This window comes from Cinclus cinclus, chromosome 2 (genome assembly GCF_963662255.1).
Source record: "Cinclus cinclus chromosome 2, bCinCin1.1, whole genome shotgun sequence".
Classification (NCBI taxonomy): Eukaryota; Metazoa; Chordata; class Aves; order Passeriformes; family Cinclidae; genus Cinclus; species Cinclus cinclus.
In genome coordinates this window covers 102,294,659-102,318,711 of record NC_085047.1, presented here as the reverse complement: position 1 = coordinate 102,318,711, position 24,053 = coordinate 102,294,659, and the positions used below count along the sequence as shown (strand labels likewise).

Sequence of the window (24,053 nt, the reverse complement as noted above, 5' to 3'; positions counted from 1 at the left end):
TTCCACTGTTTAAACATCACTGAATGAGTCACTGAGACACTCAGGTGAGTGTCTAGTCCCCAGTTACTGCTGCAAAAAAATGGTTTTGCTAGAAAAATAAGCACCCTGAGGACTCAAAGTGGAGTGGGACAGGATACTGAAAATGTCAGTGAACCTGTGGGTACCTTACTTTGAGTGATCCACTGTACTCAGGAATAGCAGAAAAAATATTCCTGAGGCAGGTGCTGGTAGTGCTTGAAAAGTTTCCCTCAAAGTAAAAATTTGGAATGGATAGTTTATGAAGAATCTGGTAAAAAGAAAATGTATTACATGTTTTTATCAGTCTGCTATTCCTAATATGTCATCTAATATCACAAGAACAAGAGGATTTGCTGTTCAGTGAACTTAAATATTTTAAACTTAGTTTAAACTCTCTTTTAACCTGTTCTTGTGACAAAATTTTAATCAAATCAGTTAAGAGAAACTGATTTCCCAATCCTGCAAAGCAGAGTTCAGTAAGCCATAGACCAATGTTCATGGCATACAGCTAATAATTTACACACCTTACACTCTGACAGATACTGGCAGTCTGACATCTGTGTCACTGCACTGTCATCCACTGAAAATTCCATGTAGGGTCTGTTCCAGTGACATCTCAATAGGAATGTATTGGTAGTTTTGTACTGCAGCAATGTGTTACAGATTAAAGACAAATGTTCATGTTTCTCGTAACACTGAGAGGCTGAAACAGTCTCTGATAATTTGAGCCCTGTTCTTCCCTCAGCAAGTTATGATTCGTCCACCCCTTTTTTTCTTTTTTAAATATATGAACTTTCAGTAAAAAAGTACTGTTCAAAAGTACTTTATTGTTTCAGTTCAGTTGACTGTAATGTGGATTCTCTCTCTTTTAAAAATAATTCCAGGTACAAGAGTACAGGGAGGCTCTGGAAGGAATACTTATTAGAGAGAAGAATGGATTAGTGCTAATGCCTGAACTTTATGCAGTCCCTCCAGAAAAGGTATTGTGAAAATGCAGCATCCACTTCAGAATGCAAAGCAGACAGAGCGAGAGGAATGTCAGTCTTACAATTTTCCTGTGTCTGGTGAATCTAAGCCAACAATAAAAAAGACTATTGCACATTATTTTAAAAAGTAGGACACCTCTCACAGCTCCTGCTGAGAAATGGTAAACTTTAGGCTTCCAAACGGTAACATTTTTCACTTGTAGATTTGAGTGTCTGTGGAAATATTACAGCAGGTCTAAAATTTTGCATCCTTAGAGCAAGGCATATATTTAAGAAGCGTTGATACTGACTTAGGAAACAAAGTTAAAATAAGAAATAAAGCATAGACTGTCCTGCCTGTCTAGTCTATTGGTTATGCTGCCCTTTTCCAGAGCGTGTATGGGAGACAGGTTTCAAAAGGATTAGGGTTTGGTGTGGGATTTTTGTTTGGTTTATTTGGGTATTTTCTTGTCCCCCACCTTTGCTGTTACTGTTTATCTCATTCTCCCATTGTGACAGAGAAAGTCAGATGAGCTTATGTGCTCTTCCATGCTATTTGCCTTTGTATCCCTCCCTGCCAACTTCTTCTCCCACTCCAGACTTCTCAGCCCTCACTCACTAAGGGTGTGGAGCCTCCTGGGTTGGTCTGAGTTGCTCAGCCGACAGCTGATGCCTTGCTCGCAGATCTGAGGTGGAAACTGAATTGCCTTCCTAGTGGGAACAAGCGTGTAAGAGTCCAGAGCCTTCTTGTGAATTTTGATATGATGATAATAATCTGAAAAACATGCCACATCAACAGGGTAGATTTTGTCTGTCTGTAAAAGAAATATGAAATAGCTGCCTGAAGATGTAATCCGGGAGGGTTTTTGCCCTGCCCTCAATAGATTTGTATACTGCAAAACTAAGGCAGGTTTTCTAAATTAGTAAGTCTACCCTTAATTTTTCTATTGACCATCTTTGCTAATGCAGGAAAGGTGGAATAATCTTAATATTGGAAACCACCTTTGCTTCAGAAAGCTGGGTAGACATCAGTGAAGTTAAAGTGCCATCTTTGAAGGGGTTGGAAAACACACCCAGTTACCTATGAGCAGCCCAGAGGGAAGGCAGCAAAGGCATGGTCTGAAAAAAGTGGAAGAGCTAATTCCAAATCTGTAATTGCATGCAGAGTCCCCATTCATCCTCCAGCTTTGAAGGGTGGGAAAAGGTAAAAAAAAGGAAGTATAGTTCTTGTCCCAGAAAATGTGTAGCTTTAAAAGTGAAACCACAACATCTGCATCAGTAGTAAGGGCAGGCTTGAGAGGGTTGATGTTAGACTGTGTGTCTGCAAATACTTACGTGTTATTGATTGTTCTTCACAACTTTAGGGTCATTTTTCTTGCTTATGTATTTGTTTTCAGGTGGATGAGGAGTATGAAAATCCTCACTCAGTGGATCGTGTCCCAGTGGGAAAGTTGCCACATCTTTGGGGCCAATCATTGTATGTCCTGAGCTGCCTGTTAGCAGAGGTAATTATTTCTTGGATAGTAGATAAACTTGGATTTCATTTTGTTTGAGATGGTTGGGCTTTAAGTAGAGTTTGGTTGTCAGCTAGAGGACAGTGGGTTTTCCAGTAGCAACATGTCCATGAACCATGAAAGGCGGACTCTCAGATTTCAGGACTTTTTTTTTTTTTTTAATACAGCTATGCAGTTGTCTGTTTCCAGTCAAGCTGAGTAAGTTGTCATATGGTCTGAATATATGGTTAGAATAGACTTGGCTGTTCCAGAGCCAGGATTTTGGGCCATTTTGGCTTTACTAGGCTATTCCTTGCTCCATGGCAGGATGTATCTACTAGTCAGACTCAGTAAAGTTAGACTAGGATAAGAAGCACAGATATCTCTGTGGAGCTACCAAAAAAAAATCACTTTCCTGGTGAAATTATGTCAGTTGCTGTAACTCTGAAATAGGAATTCTGAATGCAGATTGTGTCAGTCAGAACCATTTTCTTGTTCCAAAAAATATTGCAGCCATTCTTTTTATTGAATGTACTACTTAGTGGACAGGGTAGACAGACCAGGCACAGATTATGCTTTAAGTCCTGCTGTCCTGAAAAATGTGAAAATTGGTTAGGATTTATTCTATATGTCAGAAGCCTTTTGCTTAAATTCTGTTAGTTTCCTTACTTTTTTCTTTCTTTTCCATTTGTTCTAGGGATTTCTTGCTGCAGGTGAAATCGATCCCTTAAACAGGAGATTTTCCACTGGATTTAAACCTGATGTTGTGGTACAAGGTGAAGGAATTTTGTGAACATTCTGTGTGAATTGAATCATGTTGTGTCAAAGTCCTTGTGTACAGGAGAGATGAAAGATGTATTTAAAAATAATGTGAATGTTTTTTGCATGGGGCATAGATGCTTTGATGACACTGTGAGAAGGGGAATGAGTTAGGTTGCCTAGCTGCCTTTTTCCAGGAGGGAAAATCAGGTTTCAGACAGTTTTTTTTTTTTTTAATATTTGCAAAAATTTTAAGACTTGTCTGGAATTGGAGAGTGGCAAACTTAATCTTGTAGTGAAAAGGAAAATCTTGGCAGCTTCTAGAAAGAAGAAGCAGGACTGAGAGGAGATGGATCAGGTTAATCAGGTTTCATGTAGCTCCTTTTCAGAGGAACCAGAGCACCCTGAACGCCAAGGATCCTTGTACACGGAAGTGAGGCACACAAAGTTACCAGCTTTTGGCTGCTGCAGGGAGTGGCTTCTGTAGTTTGTGAAAGGACAGCCAAAACCAGAAATTAAGTAGAGAGCAAACACCAGCAGATCAGGTCTTAAAGACTTTGCAGGGCCTGGACTGCTCTGAAAGAGCAGTCAGCTCATTTTTCAGGAGCAGCCTTTGTCAAGGATCCTGTGACCTGGGCTGGTGCTTGTTTAAAACCTGTTGGTGCCTCATGGGAGTAGCATTTCATTATTCTGAAATACTTCATTACCAATAGAAATAGAAGTGCTTGCTTATTTTTAGCATTCTTTGGCAAGTATTCACAATGCAAAGAACAATACTGTATTATTAGTCCCAAATCAACCAGCCACATTTCATGGGCAAAACCTCAGGTGGGACAAGAGATGGGTTCTGAGCCTGGGTTGTAAATTCCTCTGATTAGGGATTTTTTTTTTCCCCTTACCTCTGCCATTTTGTGTCCTCCAAAATATTTATTGCTATACAAGTGACAGCGCCTGTTCCCCAGTGACTTGGCTGCATTGCTATAATGTCCTGTGTTAAAATAACAAAGATTTTCAAGTCATGTTTCCCTTTGTTCTATGGGGGGAAGTCCCTAAAAGACTCTCTGCTAAAAGAGTCTGTGATCCAAACTAGTGGTACTCAGAGAAATCAGAAGCAACTGATTAAGTCCCCAAGAACCTGCTTTAACCTCAGCAGCTCTGACCCTGCTTTGAGCAGGAGGTTTCAGTAGAGACCTCAGAGGACTCTTCTGACCACCACTATTGTCCATGGTGGACAGGAATGGCAAGAAATACTGAGAAACAGAGAATTAAAATCTGTCAGGTGCCCTATTGAAATCCCTTTTGATTTCATAAATCCATAAATTAAGAAAAAAGTTATTCCTTTGTGCCTTTTTAGTTAACTAAATGCATTTGTTGAGAGGTTACAGTAGAAACAGTGTAGTTAAAAAGAGTAGAACATTGGGTTTTACTTGTGTTTTTGTTTTCTGTTACACAGTAACTGTTTTGGCAGAATCTAATCAAATTAAGAGTCTCTTGCAAGACCGTGGAATCAGTGTTCAGAGCATTGCTGATATCCATCCACTCAGAGTGCAGCCAGCTCGCATCCTCAGCAACCTCTACACCATGCTGGGTAAGTATTTCAATATGGAAGCCTCTCTACTGCCAGGCAAGGTATTTTTTAAGAAGCTTAACCAACTTAGAACTTCTGTCTTAATAAGGGACTCAAACTTGTTAGAAATGGTGGCAAAAATACAAGTTTCCTTGTGCCTTTGGAGTTAGGAAAAAACTGACTCTTCTTTTGTCCTCCAGAAACTACTTCCACGGAGAAACTGGTTTTTGAGAAAGTGCCTGGAAAAACACAGAAGAAAAAAATAAAATACTTTTCCTTTGAGAAGTCATTTGAGACTGGAAACTGGACAGTATGATTTTTGTCTTCCCGACAGGCAGTCTGGGAAGTTTTCTGTTCCAAATCAGGGAAGCTGTGCTGCTATCAGAGCATCTTTGGGCTGTCAGGTTCTTGTTAAAGTTCCTTCCAACCCCAAGCTGAGATAAGCTGCTAAAGCTCTCTGTCTCTGTTGCAAACCCAGAAGCCTTTAGGGCTTTTCTAAACACAGGACTTTAAATACATTCCAGTTCCTCAGCAGTGGCTCTGAAATCCTGTTTTCCTCAGAGCCTGAACTGACTTAAATAAATGCCCTGAAGCTCTGGCTGGTTCTAGTTAAGTCTTTTCATAACTGGTTCTTGATAGTCCTTGCTGGAATTATTTGGGTCTTGGTAGAAACTTCGTTACTTGTATTCCTAACTTAGTTTTGCTACTTCAGACATGCCAGCAACTTATTACTCAAAACTGTGGATGCTGCTATAAAGTAAAATTGAGGTGGGGTGACTAAGCACTGGTAGATTCCTTTGCTGTGTGGACATGGGGAGCTATATCCTGCTTCCCTGTCTGGAGCATGTTCCCATGGCAGTTTGGTTACAGATAATGCTGAGGCTGCTCATGGCGTGAACATTTTCTTGTTGTGGTGGTTTTTGTTTTAACAGGAAGGTTTTTTTGGAATCATTCAAAGTAATGGGGCGTTCAGATAAATTTTAGAACTTATATGCCTTTTACATGAGAAATTGTGTATGTTCCTTCTGCTAAAGAATCTCGCTCTTCATCTCAAAGTTCTTTTAAAAAATGAGACATTTGCAGGGCTTTGATGAGGCTTACATTTATTTTATTATAATTCATAATAGCTTTCTTTCACTGGGGAGGGCGTGAGTATTATGATTTGGTACATTGCTTTTAACCGTGATTTCTCTGGGGATGTTCACAGTGGTATTTTTTTAGACACATGGTTGTTCAGTTCTTATTCCTTGTGAGAAAAATTCAAGTAAGCTCCTGGCTGCTGGTGCAGAGGTTGTAGTGTGGATCATTTGCTAATAAGCTCTACTGAGAAAAGTGAAGCTTATTAAAGCCTGATGAAAATCTGTCATTGTATTTGGATGTACTTTGTGTGTTGATTTAGGCTGCAGTCATGCATTTTTAAGGTCCTATATTTGAAAACACTGGAATTTCAGGGTTATGTTGATGGCCTTGTTTTTGTAATATCACCTCTCCTGCCCTTCGTGGTGGGGAAACTTTGGGTGCTGAACAATTGCTGTAATTATATGATCAAATCTATGGTCAGTCAAGCCAAAATTTTAATTTTTAATTAGGCCTTTGAAGGACTCTGCCTATTATATCACTGCTTGCTATAAAACCAGTTTGTAGCCTCACATTCTGTTGCTGGTTTTCTGTCTGACTAGTATTAGTGGAGTAAATTTTCTTGTCTGAAGTGGTGATTTTGAAAAACAACACGGAAAATGTTAGCTGAGATTCTTTTCTTTATCTTTCCTTTCCAGGCCGGAACAAGAACATGAAATTAAGTGGCCGACCACACCGACACATCGGGGTGTTGGGCACCTCCAAGCTCTATGTAATAAGAAATCAAATATTTGCTTTTACCCCTCAGGTAAGCATGTAAAGCTGTCAGGAAAATCAGTCTTTTCTTAATGGTAAATCATTAGTGAAGCACTATGCTTTTCCATTCTGTCATTGTACCTTTGGTAGAACAGGGCTGACACAGCAGATGTGCTTTACTTTGTAAGGTTTTTAAGAGCATGGGATGATCAGTGTGGTAGAACTGCTGATAAATCTCTTTTCTGTCATACAGAGTCTGGTTTCTTTGGCTTCTGGCTTAGGAGAACGCAGTGAATCAGTAATACAAATTTGTTACTGATCTCTGCCCACACCGACAATTGTAATTAATGAAATAGTTTCTGCAGGAATAGATCACTTAATGTATCTTTCTACCAATTGGTTTGATGAAAAATTTAGTACTGCATAAGTGTGCCAAATACTGTAACCCCTGGGAGGTGAAGGTGTGATCTTTTCATTATATTGTTGAAAGGGTCAGTAGTGCTGAGAAATGGATGTTCTGTCTTCTTCTTCTTTTCAGTGTGTTTTTTCAATCTTGCTGGAAGTTTGGATCCTCACAAAATCAATGGCTCCTTTTTTATACATTTAATGAAATGCAACACACTTATTTCAATAGAATTATTCCAGCACTTGGTACTAGTGGGCCAGGGAGTCACCTACTCAAAAAATACCTCTTAGTTCTCATCTTACTATGTAAGTAGGACCCAATATTCCCACTACAATCTTGTCACATATCAAATAAGGACATATTTACTAGGATATGCCAAATTGCCATTTATCTTTATGTTAGCAACACAATGACAGTTCCTGCTTATTCCATATTTTACTAAAACTTCCATAACATTTTCCATTGTACTTTGAAGCCAGACACTTTCCCTGACTTTTTTTGTGTGGTGGATGGAGTTAATGTTTAATGTCACCTTTCTAAAGTTAGCAGCTAAATCATCTTGTTGATCTTCACAAGTGTCCACAAAATTTGTGATTTTGTAATTTGTATTTCATTCTCTTTTCTAGTGAAAACACTGATTAGGTGTGTGGCAAAGGCCGACAATCCAGATACAGTAATTCTAAAAAATGTATTAGTAACTACAACTTTTAAAGTTGTTCTACTTCAGTTACTCTGTTGAAATTGGTTTTTGACCATCTTACTTTATAATTTTGTAATTATTTTGGCTGTCTCGAATTTGCTTTGTTTTCCTTTGCTTTCACACACTGGAATTGGCCTGACTTTTTAAATGTCTCTTCCTTTTTAAAAACAGGCGGTGTGTTTCCTTGTCTCTGAATTTCTGGGACTTGTTCTTCCTAAATTACCAAAGCTAATTGCTAGTGGCTCAATGATTGTTTTGGCTAGTTCCTGATTCCTTCTGTGAAGCAATTTCTCTGAACTTTGGAAGCTTGAACGTGGAAGCTTGAACTTCCATGTTCTTTATGCACTTAACTCTCCCCAAGGCTTATGGGATTCCTTAACTTCTGTTGTGGCTGCTTTGACAGACTTTCCATTATTTGTCCAGCTTCTTTGGTTCCAGCTCCTGAACTAGCCATAATAGTCCCTTACTGTGGTTCTTGGCTTCTTGCTGCAGTGGGAGCAGCATTTTGCCATTGCACTTTTCATGTCCCTTTTTTCCTCAGCAACTGCTAGCTTTTCTGTATTCTGCTTGACTTTTGGATAGTTCCCAAGAGACATACAGTAACTGGCTCCCAGTCCCCAGCGTGCACTTGACCCTGTTTATTGGTTTTTTGTTACTATTGTTAGGATTTTTTCCATATTTAGAGTACTTCCATCTTCCACATCGTAGGTAGTTGTAATTGGTCATTGGGAAGATTCTGCTTCATGGCTGTGATTGCCTGTGTTTTGTTTGTATGGCTTGCTTTGATGGTCAGTCTACAGGCATAAGAAAATGGACTCTTGCACAAGCATGAATTTCTATTTCACAGTCTGAGGCCTTGTTAGGGTAATTTTGTGTTGTGGTCAAGAGTAGCTCATATGGCTTTTGTGAATGATTTAAGGGAAAAAATAGAAAAGAATAAGGAAAGCACTGACAACTACCCCTATGTTGTGTTTTTCTCTTCTCTAGTTTACTGACCAGCACCACTTCTATCTGGCTTTAGACAATCAGATGATTGTGGAGATGCTCAAGACAGAGCTGGCTTACCTCACTTCTTGCTGGAGGATGACAGGGAGACCAACCTTGACATTTCCTATCACCCACACAATGCTTGGTAAAAGTAATTTTCTCTGTATCAAGCAGAGTAGATTACTGCAGGAGAGTAGGATGGACACTGGTTTGAGAGGAGACAGGTAGCAGGATTTCTAACATCGGAAGTGTAGTTGAATTTTCTCATGTGTATGCTGAATTTGGGTGACATGGTAATATTTAATTTTGGTTTTACTTCCTCTTCATATACTTCCATCATCCCATCATCTCCATGCTATTTCTGTGTAAAGATATTTCATATAAATCCCTTTGGAACTTCTCTTGAGTGGGTTGGTGTTTGTCTTTGGAACTTATCTAGAGGTTGTGTTTTGTTTGCTTGTTTGTCTGGGACTTTTGAATAAGCTAGTATTGATAGAAGTTGTGGGTTCTGCTTTAAATTTGCCTGATTTGCATTGTAGACAACACCCAGTACTTCACTGTATTTGTATGTGATAATTTAATAATGTGTGGGTGAGCTTCAATTCTTCCATTATTGTTTTTTCAGTTGATGATGGTACTGACATTCATCCAGCAGTTCTTGCTACAATAAGGAAATTAGAAGATGGTTATTTTGGAGGTGCAAGGTAATGTCAGAATTGCCAAATCATTATCTCTATGATTTTTAAAATCAAATCCTTTAGAAGTCTCAGTTTTGAACTTGTGATAGTGCACAGACTTTGTACTAGAATTCTGCAAATTCTAGTAGAATTCGTACTAGAAATTTCAGCTTTAATTATTATGTGGCTATCAAATGGTAGCTGGACCTCAGGTGCAGTGGAAAAGATCTGTCTCCCAAAAAGTGTACCATCTCTGACTGCCATTAATGGATAAAGAAAACAAACATAAAATTTTTGGAAATATGAAATCTTGACTCTGGCTGGGCTTCTGTTATTAAAAAGTAAATTACTTTCACAGTTACTGGACGTGATTTAAACATTGATTGCATGTAGTACTTGTCAGCTGGTGTGTCCCGTTCATCCATGTGTAAAATATGCTGTTGCAGTACCTCCCTATTCTTTTTCTACTTGCCCTCTCAATTGGTATCTTCCTTTGACAATCAAATATTGTCATGGTTTAATCCAGTCAACAGCTCAGCTCCACATGGCCCCTCACCCACCCTCCCCTTAGTGGGACTGGGGAGAGAATTAGAAGAATACAAATGAGAAAACTCAAGGGTTGTGATAAAGAGAGTTTAGTAAATAGAGCAAAAACCACACATGCAGGCAAAGCAAAATGGGAAATTAATGTACCACTTTCCATGGGAAGGCAGTTCAGCCATCTTCAGGAAAGCTGGACTCCATCAAATGTAAGTGTGGCTTGGGAAGACAAACCTCTGTATCCCTGAACATCCGCCCTTTCATCCTTATTCCCCAGCTTTATATGGTGAGCATGACACCCTATGGTATGGAATGTCCCTGTGGTCAGGGGTCAGCTGTCTGGCTGTGTCACCTTCCAGCTCCTTGTGCACTCCCAGCCTGTGCTGGTGGGGTCAGGTGGGAATCAGAAAAGGCTGAAATGCTGTGTAAGCCCTGCTTATCACTAAGTAGTACATCCCTGTGTTATCAGCACTGTTTCCAGCACAAATCCAAAGCATAGCTCCATCATGAACTCTTATGCCTAAAAACAGCACGGATGCTTTAGCAGCCTCCATTTCTGTGAAAAGACACTGCCATTCATGGGGCTTTCTCAGCCCCAGTTTCTTATGCGTTATCCTTGGAGCTCAGGTCTTTGTTCAGGGTCTCTTTTCATACAAACATACAACACCCTGCATAATTAGGCTTTGAGTTAGGCCTGTTACCATAACACAGTTAAAATCAATTAATACTTAGAGCAGTAAGTACCCAGTTGGATCTGCAACTGTTGTTTTCCTTTTTTATTTTTCAGTGTCAGTTTCTGTGGCTTTATAGCTGCCAAAGGTGGATTGAACAGTAGTTTTAATAAATTTTGGAGGAGTTGTTGAAAGCTAAGTGAACATTAATCAGTATCAGAATGATGGATGTTAATGCTCTTTGGCACATGTCCTCTTTTGCAGGGTGAAACTAGGCAAGCTATCAGAATTTCTTACCACCTCTTTTCACACATATCTGAGCTTTCTGGATCCAGACTGTGACCTGAAACTGTTTGATGACTGTAATGACGACTGTCATAGTCCTGACAGTGAATATGGAGACTACCCAGCAGATTTCTGTGAAAAAGGTAGTCGTGTTCTTTCACTTGGTTATTTTTTTCTCTGTCAAGTTCTATATGCAGAGGCAGGGTTTGCCTACAGTGCAGAGCTTGTTCTATGCACAGATGATGGTCATTTGGTTTTCTCTTGCATCCACCTGAGGACAGGACCTGCATGACTCTGTCTGGAGAAGGAAGTCATGTGTGTTCTTCCTGCATTTGTAGTATGGCATTGACTGGCAACTGCTACAGCAAAGCTGAGTCTGGAGAGTCAGCAGGTGGGGAGGTGTGGAAGAGGTTAGAGGGAAGTGGACTGTGAGGAGTCATGGACAAGAGCTTGTGTGGAAGAGATGATAGAGTCTTAGAATCATACAAGTTGGAAGAGACTTTTACAGTCATCAAGTCTAGCTGTGTGCTATGATCTACCAGCAAGATAAAACCCCTTCTGATTCCTTCCGAAGGCAAAGCTAGCTTCTAAATCTGTTTTCAGTGCCAAAATTTGATTTTTTTTTTGTTTCCTGTTTGTTTGGCTTAAAAATATTTTCCTTATGCTATTTTTGCATATTCGAGTGCCATTATAAATAAACAAGAATATAGTGGTGTGTTTGAATAAGAAAGTGATGATGACAGTGATTTTTTTTACCTTTAAGAAACCTCTATTTTTAATGTATGTTACACTAGATAGCCAGGATGAGCTGGATCAGTATATAAATGATGTCCTGCAGAGCACAGCACTGAAGTCATACCTGCCTCCAACTTCAAACACAAGTCAACCACCTGTGTTCAGTGCAAACCATTCCACAGAAGAGATACTGTCAATAATGGCCAAGACAAAGGGCTTAGAAGTTCCAGGTATTTCTCCCTATTGTTTATTTAGTGATAATAATTTAAAAACCTGGTTTGGCTGCTACAAGGGGTAGCCAAGTTCAAGTATTCAAAAATTATACCTTTTGACATACTTGTGCCACTAGTTCTTTCTGTATAGAGAAGAAACAAGAAATTTCTTAAGAAGTAAGAATGACTAAAGCTGTTGCTGGCATGTTCTCTCACAGTATCATGTGTCATGATGTATACACAGAAAACCTGCACTGAAATGTAACATTTAATCAAAGTTAGTGTTATGGAACCTGCTACAGCTTCTTAGTTGGATAGAATTTTAGAACTCACTTATTTGTTAATTAATTAACAATTAAGTTAATTGTTTTGTCTTTGCTGGTATAAAGGCAGACAAAATGTACCTTTTAATTTTAATAAAGTTGCTGTGAAATGAAATGTTTCAATACAGGAAAAACATGAATATTCACATGTACTTTCTAAATTTGTAAGAACAAATGACGTAGAGAGGAAGCACAATCTTTGTAATTATGCTATACCTCTGATAGCCTGATTGCAGGATATACACCAAAATAAGACTTTGGCTGAATTTGTAAATGGATTCCAACATATGCAGTGTTTTATCTGTAGATGTGTAGTATTCAATGCCCTGGTCAATGGAAGACTTCCCTTAACTTCATTGTAAATTAATAACTTCCAAGCTTTTCTGTTAGTCTTTTCTGCTATATTTCATGTGCCACACCATCTGATCCTCCATTGAATTCAGCCTATTAAGTTAACAGAGCATTAACTTGCCTTTAGCAATATAATTTTAATTACGAAATCTTACCCGTTAGGCCATCTTTTCATTTCCTGCTGAAATGTTTAAAACACTTGGCAGACTCGGGTCATTGGACTGCAGGATTTTTGAATCATGGGCCAAATAAGAGGGCTCCGCTGAGCATGTAGTCCCTGAACCTTTGGCATGTTGATCTCAGAAAGCTTCAGAGCAAACCTGCAAGGAGATAAGGTTCAGAACATGAGCTTGTCTCAGAGTTCCATGCACAGTGTCTCAGAAGCGCTGCCTCTATTTTGACTCTTGGAGATATTTCTGTAGTTTTTACCTAGTCAGGCTTCTTGATGTAGGTGTTTTTGATTTTCGTGTTACTGAAAAAGATTTTTTTTTTCTTTCTATTCTGGTGACTTTTCTTTCCAGCCATGTCTATGTCTCTTCCCACTAAAGTTCTGAACACACACCGAAAGTCTCTAAATCTTGTTGATAATCCTCATTTCTTTGAGACAAAGGTAAGGTGTGGGAATTTTTATGCCGTTTGTGGTTTTGGGATGTAATGCTGTAGCCTTTCCTTGTGTTTTCCTTCCAAACCCTATGTCAGGTGTCATTTTTCTTCACAGACTTCCAAATCTCTCACTTGTGTTGGAAATTAATATTTGGCTGAAGGTTTTTTAGTCAAATAGGCACTATCAAGTGGAAAGTTTTTAATTGCATGTCTAAAACAGAAAAGAACATGGTAGTTGCTTTATTTTTAAAAGCCAAAAGTTAAATCATTGTCTTTAGTTCTAGTTGAGCACATGGGGAAGGACAGGATGTTCACAACCTTTAGAGATGTTTTCCAAGAAATGCTACTTATAGTAACATCTGAGCAAGAGGGAATGTGTGAATGTCCTTAAGGCACCAGCCAAATCCGACCTCAAGGCATGAAGATGGGGTTGTGCTGGGCACTTGTTTTGTCTTGGTATTTGTGACCAGCTGCTGAGAATGGCTAGAAGAGATTGTATCCACCTTCTTGAAGGTTTCTGCTCTGCACAAGGCTCTGTTTGTGGGAATGGTATTTTAGGATTATATAAATTTCTGAACAGCTTGTTAAACAAAACTTGATCCAAGAATTCACTGTAGGATTACATCATCTGATTAATTATCATTTTACTTTCATAAGCTTGGAAAATTTGTAGTGGCAATATCTGCATTCATAAAGTGCCACTTATATGCAGGTTAGAGATGGAACTCAAAAAGCTCTAAATTATTTCAATTTTAAAAAAGGACAGTATCTCTCTGCTTTTTTCTTTAACATAAAATGAGAGGAAAAGCATGCAGATGATTCCTTTTATTTGTTTTGTAAAAAACAAAAATAGATACAAGGTTCCATTCTGGGAGTTGTGTTCTTAGGATTAATCTCCTTTCTGTGCCTGCAGTACCCTGGCAAGAACTAAGTGATGTGTCTGTTTTTCAAATGCAGAGCTTTGGTGCAAGTCTGTTGTGATTTTTAATGGGAAGTTTGAAGTTACAGGAACTTACAGATCTGCTACTTTTTTCAAGGTCATGTCTTTTGATTTTTTTACCCATCTTTGTTATCAGGACTGTGAAAATGTTTTGCACTTACCTAAAGATGCTCATGGTGATTTGGATTGCAGGAAGCTGGTTGATCAGCTGAAGGAATGTCCAACACTCCATGATCAAGCAGATATCTTGTATATTTTGCATATCCTCAAGTAAGTTGCCTGAGTATGAACTTCAGTATCTTTGTTTGGTCACAGGGGTCTGATTATTCTTGTGCAAATGGTTTCCACTGTTCAAGTTGTGTTTTGAGGAGACAGTGGAAATATTTTATGCTTTAACAAGCCTATTTTCAGTTAGTTTGATTACATGAATTATTTGGATACAAAAGAAGACTTGTGAAAATTTTGGAGTTGATTGGCACACAGCTGCAAATACATAAATTCTCCAGGGCTTACAAATTAGATGCACAAATGCTTTCCATGAATGAGAACACACCTTGCTCTATTCGTGCCACTCCATTTAAAGTTCACAAAGATTTGGTGTGATTTTTGTACACAAGAATGAAAGTGGAGGGAAAATCCATCTTGTCATTTTCTAACTAAAGGCAAAATACAATTTTAATGAGTGTTCACTATTTTTCCTCTAATCCCTTTGCGTATTTAAGTATACAATTGGCTAAAATTTGATACTTTTTAAAACATTCTTGGAAGTAGTCTAGACCATCTGCTGGGGTAGTAAACACCTGCTATTTAAATTGGTTTGATGGGAGCAAAATACAAATACAAACAACAGAATCATTTTCTGAAGTGTGTTTATTGAGCCTTTTTTTTCCTGTGCAGGAGAATATTGCTGGAACCTGTCAGGCAGTTAGCTTTTGGTGCAAAGACAAGTATGTGTTAATCACAGATGGTCTGGTCTTCCCTACTGCTACAAAGACTGCATTTTGTTTATTTTAGTCTGTCTCCTGTGAGGGCCTCCTCTTTGATCTTTTTGATTTCCCAAGCAAAATGTTTAGCTTCCTCTCTTAAAGAGTGAAGGAAATCCTATAAAAATTATGTTTTGTTGTTTAACTGCATCTAGCACCAGTAGTTTCACCGAGGGAGACTGTTGGGCAGGCAGATGGACCTCTGGTGGACTCTGTCAGCAGGAGTTGAAAAGTCATTCTGTCACGCTTCAAAACACTACCAAAGAGAAGCCATAATGGAGTGAATTTCAAAACCAGGAGAGGAACAGAAATCTCCTTTGCTTTTTTCAGTAATAGCATAAGCAACACAGAAGTTTAGCTAGTAGCTAAGAAAGAGGAAAGGCTAAAAAATTCCCCTGAAAAATCTGAAAAATGGGTGTAGTCTTCAGCAGTACTGAAGATATTGTTGAATTCTGGTCTGAAAAAGCACTACATGGAGTATTCCTCCAGCAAGCTGTCCATGTGAATACTCAATTTAAAGTCTAGTGGGAAATCCTTCAGGTGGTTGCTTTTCAAGTTGCTGGCTCACACCTGAGTGAGTGTTCAAATTAGTGTGAAAGTTCCTGGTATCAAGAGGATTTTGTCCACATATAATCAATCTGTGGTGAAGGCACAGATGTCTCATTTGGTATTTAATTCTGTCACCAATGTGAGCAAGGCAGTCAAAATCCAGCTGTGTGGTAAAATTTAGCATCTTGCCTGATGACAAGTACCTCCTGTTTGTTTTGTGGCAGAGGTGCTGACTGGGACACAGAGCTGGATGGACAGTATGGTGTCACTGTTCACTGCCTCCTCAATGAGCTCTACAGAAAGGCAGGCCTCAATCAGGAATGGGGCTTAATCCGTTACATTTCTGGCATACTCAAGAAGAGAGTTGAAGTCCTGGCTGAGGTATGAAATAAAAATAATCCTCGTTCAGCTTCCTGCCTGGGAACAGAGATAAAACTACCAGTTTGCTGTTGGTGTTTATGTTTGCCCTTCTTCTAGTTTTACTTAACAATATACGTAGTGCAGTGTTTTTAATTAAATATTGGTTGCTTTTCTGATCTAGAGTCTTCATCTTTCTGTATCTGTCTGTACTGCAAACTGCTAATGTTGGCATGGACTGAGAATGTCACACTGTAAATAGTTGTGAAGGTTTCATTTCATCCCTGTTGATTGGAGAATATTAACTGTGTGCTTTGAAAGCTGCAGTGTCTGTTGCTGTTGTGATCGTATGAACACTTTTGGAGCACTGCTATGTCAGGGTGCTAGTGATGACACAAAAATGTGTTCTGCCCATTTCCATCCCCTTGGGTGGACAGTCTGCTTTGTGAATGATGTTTGGAACCATTTAAATATCCATGATTATTAAGTGGTAACAAGAAAAATCCACTATTAAGAGTACAGATATGATTTTGATCGTTACTAAAAGGTTTCCTCTCAAGTATTCTAAAAGTACTTGTTTAATTTTTCTAGTAATCCCCTGCATATTTCTGAGGAGCTCTTTCTGTAATTCCTGGCCATTTTCAAGGTCCTCTGTCACGTCTAGGATGCCTTATTTAGTGACAGTCCTGCCTGTGGGGAGCAGTTTGTGATAATCACTGTGCATGGTGCTTCATTAAGCGCAGAACTTTTTCCCTTCTCAAGACACAATGGACAAGCAGTACAGCCGTGCTCACAAAAAGCCATTTATGTTAACTTGAGAAGGTGTTGACAAAGAATTGAGGAGAATATAGATGATTTGTTTTCTTCCATGTTAAGGGAGTAAAAATAGACTCTTCAAAATCAGAGGAACACTGCTCTGTGATGTTTTTGATTCAGGATAGCAAAACAGGTAAACTGAACACCCACTTTGAAAGGAGGTCAATATAAAAGAGTAAACACTGAGGTCTGGGTAAAGTACCTATTTCAGAAGCAATCAGGAATGTCATGCAGTATGCTGGGTGTTTGTTTTTGGAGATACATTGGTACCCAGGGGATTTTTTTAACTAAATTTTAATTGATTAAAAATATGGTTGTCTTAAATAAAGATCAGAAGTTTATCATATGATAAAGGATGAAAGCCTTTATTGGTCTGCCAGCCCCACTAGAGTTCCTAATCTAATCATTATGCTGCTGGTTTCACTGAGCAGGGAAACAGGTCATATTCAGCCTGGGCAAACTCTCTTAGCCCTGTTGACCTCAGGAGATCTTTGGAAAGTATTTAACAGCATTCTGCAGGATTTGCATGTCTAGTAATTAATAGAAATGCATTTAAAAATTTCTGAAGAAATTGAATTTATTTGATTTGGTGAATTAAAAGCCATATCACTTCCACATGACTCAGAGAAAGATCTCTTGCTTTTTGTCCCCTTATGATAGGCATGCACAGACCTTCTGTCACACCACAAGCAACTTACAGTGGGCCTGCCACCAGAACCCCGTGAGAAAATCATTACCACGTAAGTTGGAGCTCTGCCTCAGGCACAGGCTGCCCTTCATCTTCCTGCTGGTACCATTCTTTTACTATTACCTTCTTTTAAACCTTACTCCTTGCCCTAAAAGGATTTGCAGTCACCCAGGTAGAATTGTAGGCACCTTTGCTCTGGGTGATTTGATCCCAGTGCTTGTTCAAGAATTTAATAGCTGGTTGTGCTGAGTAACTGCTACCTGTGGTTTGTCTTCTTGCAGCCCACTGCCACCTGAGGAGCTCACCGATCTCATTTATGAAGCCAGTGGCCAAGACATCAGTATTGCAGTCCTGACACAGGTACGCAGCCTGTGCAAAAAGGCTTCTTGGACTGTGCCCAGTGCTCTGCCAGTGTTTGCTCTGAGACTGGGAAAGCCTTGAAGACCCACTCTGATGGGTGCCTTTATGGATTTGTCCTTACAGGAGATAATTATGTACTTGGCGATGTACGTCCGGTCACAGCCCAGTCTTTTTGTGGAGATGCTCAGGCTCCGCATTGGTCTGATAATCCAGGTGATGGCCACTGAGCTGGCACGAAGTCTGAAGTGCTCAGGTAGGAAGCAGTTTTATTGTAAGGGTACTAATGGTATCATTTTTGCTTCACCCTTTGTGATTGATCTTTTAATTTATGTGTGTTATATCCTTTTTTTGACTTAATGAAAGATTTCTCTCCCCCCAGCACCCAGTTATTCAAAAAATATCAGAGGATATTATTTATGGAATAACACTGTCTCTGGAATTTAGATCCACATGTCATCTGCTACTGGGAGCCAGCCATGATACCTTTCCAAGTGATCTTGTTCTATAAGGGAGCAACTGCTTTCTCATCATGAGCTTCACTGAGGTTTTGCACAAGCTATTTGCAAATAATAAAGATAAGACATAATAAAGATTAATGCAAATAGTGTTGTTTCCATGGAGTGTTTTTGTTTCGACCTGAAATGTATTTTCTTTGAAATGTGGCTACATATTAATTTTTTTCAAGGAAGGGCTGGCCAAAGAGTTAAATGTGATTGGACTTCATTCCTTTTCCTTAGCTGGCTTTATAGCTTGTTGTCTTCCAAGTGACATTTGTCATTTTGTTGTGTTTTCTTTTGTTTAACTAGGTGAAGAAGCTTCAGAGAGCTTGATGAATCTAAGCCCCTTTGATATGAAAAGTCTCCTACATCATATTCTCAGTGGGAAAGAGTTTGGAGTGGAAAGAAGCTGTAAGTTGTTCACTTTTATATTTTAAGTTAGGTTGTCTTATAAGTGGGGATCTATTCTTTCTGCATGTAAAATAAAGGTATAGGTAATGTATGAGTCATGAGTGACCAGTACCTGTATATGTCTACTGTGAAATAAACAAAACACATACAATGGAAGCTATTCTGCACTGAAATAAGATTGTATCAAGTTTTCAGTAATATGAAGGCAAACTTTTAAAATGAAGCAATTTTATGGAACCAGAACAAAAGCCATTAAAAGGTCATATCTAACCTGCCTTCAAAAAGCATGTCTTTGATGCCCACATATTCCTGACTGGCACTTCAGCTGTCTCCTGGGCTCTCTGTAGACCCTCAGAGACCTGTTGCAATTCTGACTAAATTTACAATTGCTCACTGTCTTGGAAAATCAGTTTCTGATATCCAAGAATGGATTTAGGCCCCTTACTTGATACAATCAGGTTTGAACTCTTGATGTGATTCTGTGAAAGGATGCTGTCACCAAGAGCATTGCGCTTTTCTGAAATGATTTGTGTTTAACTTCTTAGATACAATTTAATCTATTTTTCTACCCTTAGAATGTTAAAAATGTCCATTTGCTTCTTTAGTGCGACCTGTAGATTCTTCTTCATCCAGCCCTGCAATTTCTATTCATGAGATGGGGCATTCTGGAGCAACCAAAACAGAAAGAAGTGGTATTACTAAATTGAAGAGTGAGATGAAGCAGGTGAGGGTTTTCTATCAATGCTCATCAGAAAGTACAGTTGTTCTGGAACTGTGTTATGTTAGGTTTTATTCTTGCTAAATAGAATTTCCAAAGTTGCTTTGATTTTAAAACTGATCACTAAACAGAAGGCAGTTAAGGGATGTTTCCTCCAAAAATGGTCTTCCTCTTTTGGTCTTGTTTCAAATGCTGAATGTAGAAGAACTTGAACAAACTGTAATTCATTTGTGGCTTCCACTGCAAAAAGCTCTTCTATCATGTTTAGCTAAAGAAAAGTCAGATGTACTAAAAGAAGCTTTTATGCAGTGTTTGTTCTTATACTTGGCCCAAGTTGCAAAACTGGACCAAATGCCTTTTGGAAAAGATTCCATGCCATGTGGAAAAGGAATCTTGTTATGTTTTCTTCCAGTTCTGTTTCTGCAGGAATGGAGGATAATTACTGCTAGAATTTTTATATATATATATATTTAAGTTCAGTACTTTAAATTATACTTCAGCTGAGTATATGGAGAGATCACAGAAAACACAACCAAAATACTCTGAATGAATGTGACTGATGGTTTTGTTATGAGTGGTTTGATTTCTCTGTTTAGTGTCTCTATTAGTAATTTTCTTTTGCTTTAAACTAATAGGAAGGTAGCAGTCAAATAAAATACATTTGTAAGAATGGTTCTATTTTTCCTTATGGGTTATTCAAACTAAAGAGAGAAGGCTCCGAGAGACTTTATTGCAACCTTGCCATATATAAAGGAGGTTTAAAGGAAAGATGAGGCACTTTTTTGCCAAGGCCGGTAGTGACAGGATAAGGAGCAACAGTTTTAAGATTTAGATTAGATACAAGGACACTTTTTTACAATGAAGAGGGAGAGGCAGTGGAACAGGTTGCCCAGTGAAGTTGTGGATGTCCTGTCCATGGAAATGTATAAGGTCAAATTGGATGGGGCTTTGAGCAGCCTCATCTAAGGAAATATTTGACGTTTTCCTTTGATTGACAAAACAGATTGGATAAGCCTTTAGAAAGGAGGGACATTTTTACATGGTCTGAACATGAAGCATTTGGTGGTGGCAGTAAAGATCAGTTAATGATTATTCATGGGACGTGGTCAGGCAGGGAAGCAGAGACCCCTGAGGAACACATGATGCCTCTTGTGAGACCTGCTTGCTGTGTTTGAGTTTTCCACTGCTGGAGCATCCTTGTGGATGAGGGGGAGGTGTGGAGGTGCTGCCAGCTGTGCTGCACTGGCTCTGAGGTGGCCTTGGAGGTCAGTCTCAGCAGGCCTCTCAATCAAATGGGAGCCCCTGGATTCCGAGCCTTTCCAGGAAGGAGGAGGGACAAGGCGCTAGATGGCAGCATTATTTTGTTTGAAGTACAGAGGTAGGCCTGAGTTGGAGTACTTGGACCTCTCTTGGAAACATAGTTCCTTTGTTGCTTTCACATTCAGCAAAAACTTGTTATTTTGCACAAAGGAGGAGTTGGCTGGGTTTATTTCTGTACCTCCCCCCAACAGACACACTTTGCCTTTCCTGCTGCTTCCTGCCACATCTCACTGCATTCTCTGAATTATTGCTTAGCAGCTAATGTAATATCATTTTGGCAGGTGGTTGGCAGGGTGCTGCAGGATACACTTTGTTGTTACTAGGAATTTTCAAGTACTTCTGCTAACAGCTCTGGATATGTTGAGCAACTGCAGCTCCCTATTTTGTGGCTGTTCATTCTTGAGTCAGAACCATTAGCACTGAATGTAAAGCCACGGCTTGGGGTAGTTAGAGAAAACTGCTTAAAGTCTGAGGTGCTGCATCCACGTTTCAGCAAAAAATTTGCCTTGCAGCTTTTTGTTTAGTGCTGCCCCTCCGATTGTCAGCCTGCTGTCTCTCCAGCAAAATGACCTTCTCATGCAAAGAGAAGCTGGTGGGATTGCAACAAACAAGGAATGGAAGTAGGGGGTTTGTTTTTTACCTTAGCCCTGGATCACAGGAAAGCTTTTGCTTGCATCTTAAACTGGTGGTTTCTGCTGGCCATACTGGGAGCTCCATGGATGGCATGGGCTGCTGAGCAGGCTCCTGGCACAGCGAGCTCTGCCTCATGGTGACTCTGAGGATCAGCAGCAGCTGCCCTGGTATCAGCTGAAGTGCAGCACTGCAAGAGGACAGGGATTGCTGCAGTTTTTCCCTGAGTACCTGAGGTTATTCTGTATTTCTTTTCTTTGCACTTACGGGCTACCTAACCTTGTGTGTGTTCTGTTCTCCTGGCTGTCTGATGTTGGTGTCTGGTTTTGTTTCGCAGTTCTTTCATGAGGGGCACTCCATGTCCAGCAGCATGTTTGGTTCCACGGTAAAACACCATCTGTAGCTCTGCACCTGCTCTTTACCCTGTGTGTGTTTGTGCGCAAGGATCTCGGCTCTAGATACCTTCTCTGTCTTCTCCTGCCTTAAAGCTTGTTTTCAAACCCTACCTCTTTGTCTTGTCTACATTGGGAACCAATTCTCATAAATGATGTTCTAATAGAAGTTGTCTCGCATTTAGATCCACTTAGTTCTTCTGAAGCTTAAGCAGATGTAGCAGATAAAGTACTATAGCAGATTTAGCTACTTGATAACGGATTGTTGCAGGTGTCTTCAGCATGTAAAAGTAATGTAGTGTTGATAAATGCTGACAGCCTCTGGGCAGTGAGGAGCCCAGAATCAAGATGCTGAGATGGGTATCACTTCAAGTAGTCATCTTTCAAAGCAGAGAACTAGCTATTCTTAAGCTCTCACTGTCTGCATCCTCAGACTTACTGTCAATGGCACACCTCCCAAATGCCCGAAAAACACAGCTATAGAGCAGGAAGTTCTGTCTGTCATGGTCAGTTTGCAGTGGAAAGAAACAGCAAGCGTTGGAGCACCAAAGGAACACCAAGTGTGCCTCATGGACACTAGTAGCAGTGGAAAATGACTGTTTGCTGGAGATTTTTTTTTGCAGAGCTTGGCTATGTAGAGTCTATGAGCCTGTGTTTTCCAAACATGTAGTCTGCAGTCATTTTCCTTCTTCTCCATTACAGATGGCTTCTTACTTGGAGATTTAAGATGGCACTTTCAGTGATGTCCTTTCTGGGCTGAAAGTAACGGGCATCAAAAAGGAAGAACTGTGCTGGTTTGAAAGCAAACCAGTGGGAGATCCCAAGTAAAATTTAATAGGGAAATAGGATTTACAATTTAATAGGAAAATTTAAAAAAATGCAATAATACAAAAACACTGACAGAGTCAGAATATAACCTGACACCTGAGGTCCAGTGGTGATATAGAAGGGTCTGGTCTTTCTCTGGGAATCCAGTGGAAAAAGCCTATGGTGTTCCAAATCTCAGATTATATCCAGGTAGGAATACTTGGCTCCTCCTCTTAGGTGGAGCATCTCACAATGGGATGATGAAATTTTATCAGTCATGATAAATTTGGTGGTATTGCCTCAGCTTTGAAAATTATTTGCTGCCTAATTTAGTGTCCAGACCTGGTAGACTAAAATAATAGAGCAACAAGAATAATAAAGGAAACATGACTAATCCTTAGAGAGAGGCAGGCATGATGATTTTGTGGCTTCATTAAGTGAATTTTTAATCTGCTTACTTTAATGGAGCTTTTGCATGAGGGCCTCTCTTGCTGGACTTACGAACCCCTTGATACCTTTACAACACCGAGCCCCATGTCCAAGTGAATCAGACCTACCTGCAGATCCCCCCACATTGCACACCAGTGACACTGCACCGAAAGAGCTTGTGCTCGTTAAAATAGTCAGGTGTTGCATTAAACTAAGCAGTGAAGTTCACTGGGTTATGCCATGTTGAAGTGCTTGCCTGTTCTGTTGAGAAATTATGGAAGTACTTGAGAAATTAAGCTTGTTACAAAGGGGAGAGATGGGGATGAAGGATCAATCCCACCCCATCATCCTGTATGACACCAAGGCCTATATTTTTCCCTGGTTCTGAGGTAGCATTGCAACACAAATGTATTGCCCAGGAGTGGCACTTGGGGTGGTAAAAAGCAACTAACCAAAGCATTGATGTCCTTACAGAGGAGCAGTACTCCATCATCTCCCACCAGTATTTCTCCGACCGGCTCCAGTGGAGACATGAGCTGGGGAGACAGAAAAGGGCAGTGGCTGCGCAGAAGGAGGCTTGATGGTGCTATTAACAGAGTTCCTGTTGGCTTTTATGAGAAAGTGTGGAAAATCCTTCAGAAGGTAAGCTGACTGCTTTCCTTACTGTGGAGGAATCAAGTAAGCTGTAGCTCAGGGAGGTGGTGGTCCAGGGGTGGCATCTTGCCAGGACTGGAAGTTGGTTGACAGGTGGAAACCAGAGTCACTGGTAGAAGAATGTCTCTTGAACATAAAAGGGCTCCATTAGCACAAGTTCATGTGTTTCTTTGAAAGTGTGTTTTTCTCTGAAACCAGCAGTGCTGAATTTTGGCTGAATGATTCTGTTCCACCACTGCCTGTTGTGCATCCCCTGGTCTAGTGCACATAAAGGGCATTGCAGTGCAATGCAGTTCTGTGAGAAACGAAGTAGGAAACTGCTCTAACTCTTCCAGAATGTATTGAGACCTCTTGCTGGCTCTTCTGAGCTGTATGGC

General features: G+C 39.8%; 1 protein-coding gene across 4 annotated transcripts in view; it reads left to right on the top strand.

Annotated features, from left to right (window-relative positions):
- Nucleotides 1-24,053, top strand: part of PHKA2 (phosphorylase kinase regulatory subunit alpha 2) — a 44,331-nt gene that overhangs the window by 13,459 nt on the left and 6,819 nt on the right. Inside the window, exons 11-29 of one of the 4 annotated variants that reach the window (XM_062488054.1) lie at nucleotides 903-998; nucleotides 2,381-2,488; nucleotides 3,174-3,252; nucleotides 4,689-4,823; nucleotides 6,578-6,687; nucleotides 8,729-8,873; nucleotides 9,354-9,432; nucleotides 10,881-11,044; nucleotides 11,696-11,866; nucleotides 13,044-13,132; nucleotides 14,202-14,335; nucleotides 15,822-15,978; nucleotides 17,431-17,510; nucleotides 17,740-17,818; nucleotides 17,942-18,071; nucleotides 18,625-18,726; nucleotides 19,332-19,450; nucleotides 21,732-21,779; nucleotides 23,497-23,664. In XM_062488054.1, the coding sequence (XP_062344038.1) occupies nucleotides 903-998; nucleotides 2,381-2,488; nucleotides 3,174-3,252; nucleotides 4,689-4,823; nucleotides 6,578-6,687; nucleotides 8,729-8,873; nucleotides 9,354-9,432; nucleotides 10,881-11,044; nucleotides 11,696-11,866; nucleotides 13,044-13,132; nucleotides 14,202-14,335; nucleotides 15,822-15,978; nucleotides 17,431-17,510; nucleotides 17,740-17,818; nucleotides 17,942-18,071; nucleotides 18,625-18,726; nucleotides 19,332-19,450; nucleotides 21,732-21,779; nucleotides 23,497-23,664 (2,193 nt within the window). Of the gene's footprint in view, nucleotides 1-902; nucleotides 999-2,380; nucleotides 2,489-3,173; nucleotides 3,253-4,688; nucleotides 4,824-6,577; nucleotides 6,688-8,728; nucleotides 8,874-9,353; nucleotides 9,433-10,880; nucleotides 11,051-11,695; nucleotides 11,867-13,043; nucleotides 13,133-14,201; nucleotides 14,336-15,821; nucleotides 15,979-17,430; nucleotides 17,511-17,739; nucleotides 17,819-17,941; nucleotides 18,072-18,624; nucleotides 18,727-19,331; nucleotides 19,487-21,731; nucleotides 21,780-23,479; nucleotides 23,665-24,053 lie in introns of all 4 variants that reach the window. The other 3 variants (XM_062488053.1, XM_062488055.1, XM_062488056.1) reach the window with 3 other exon arrangements.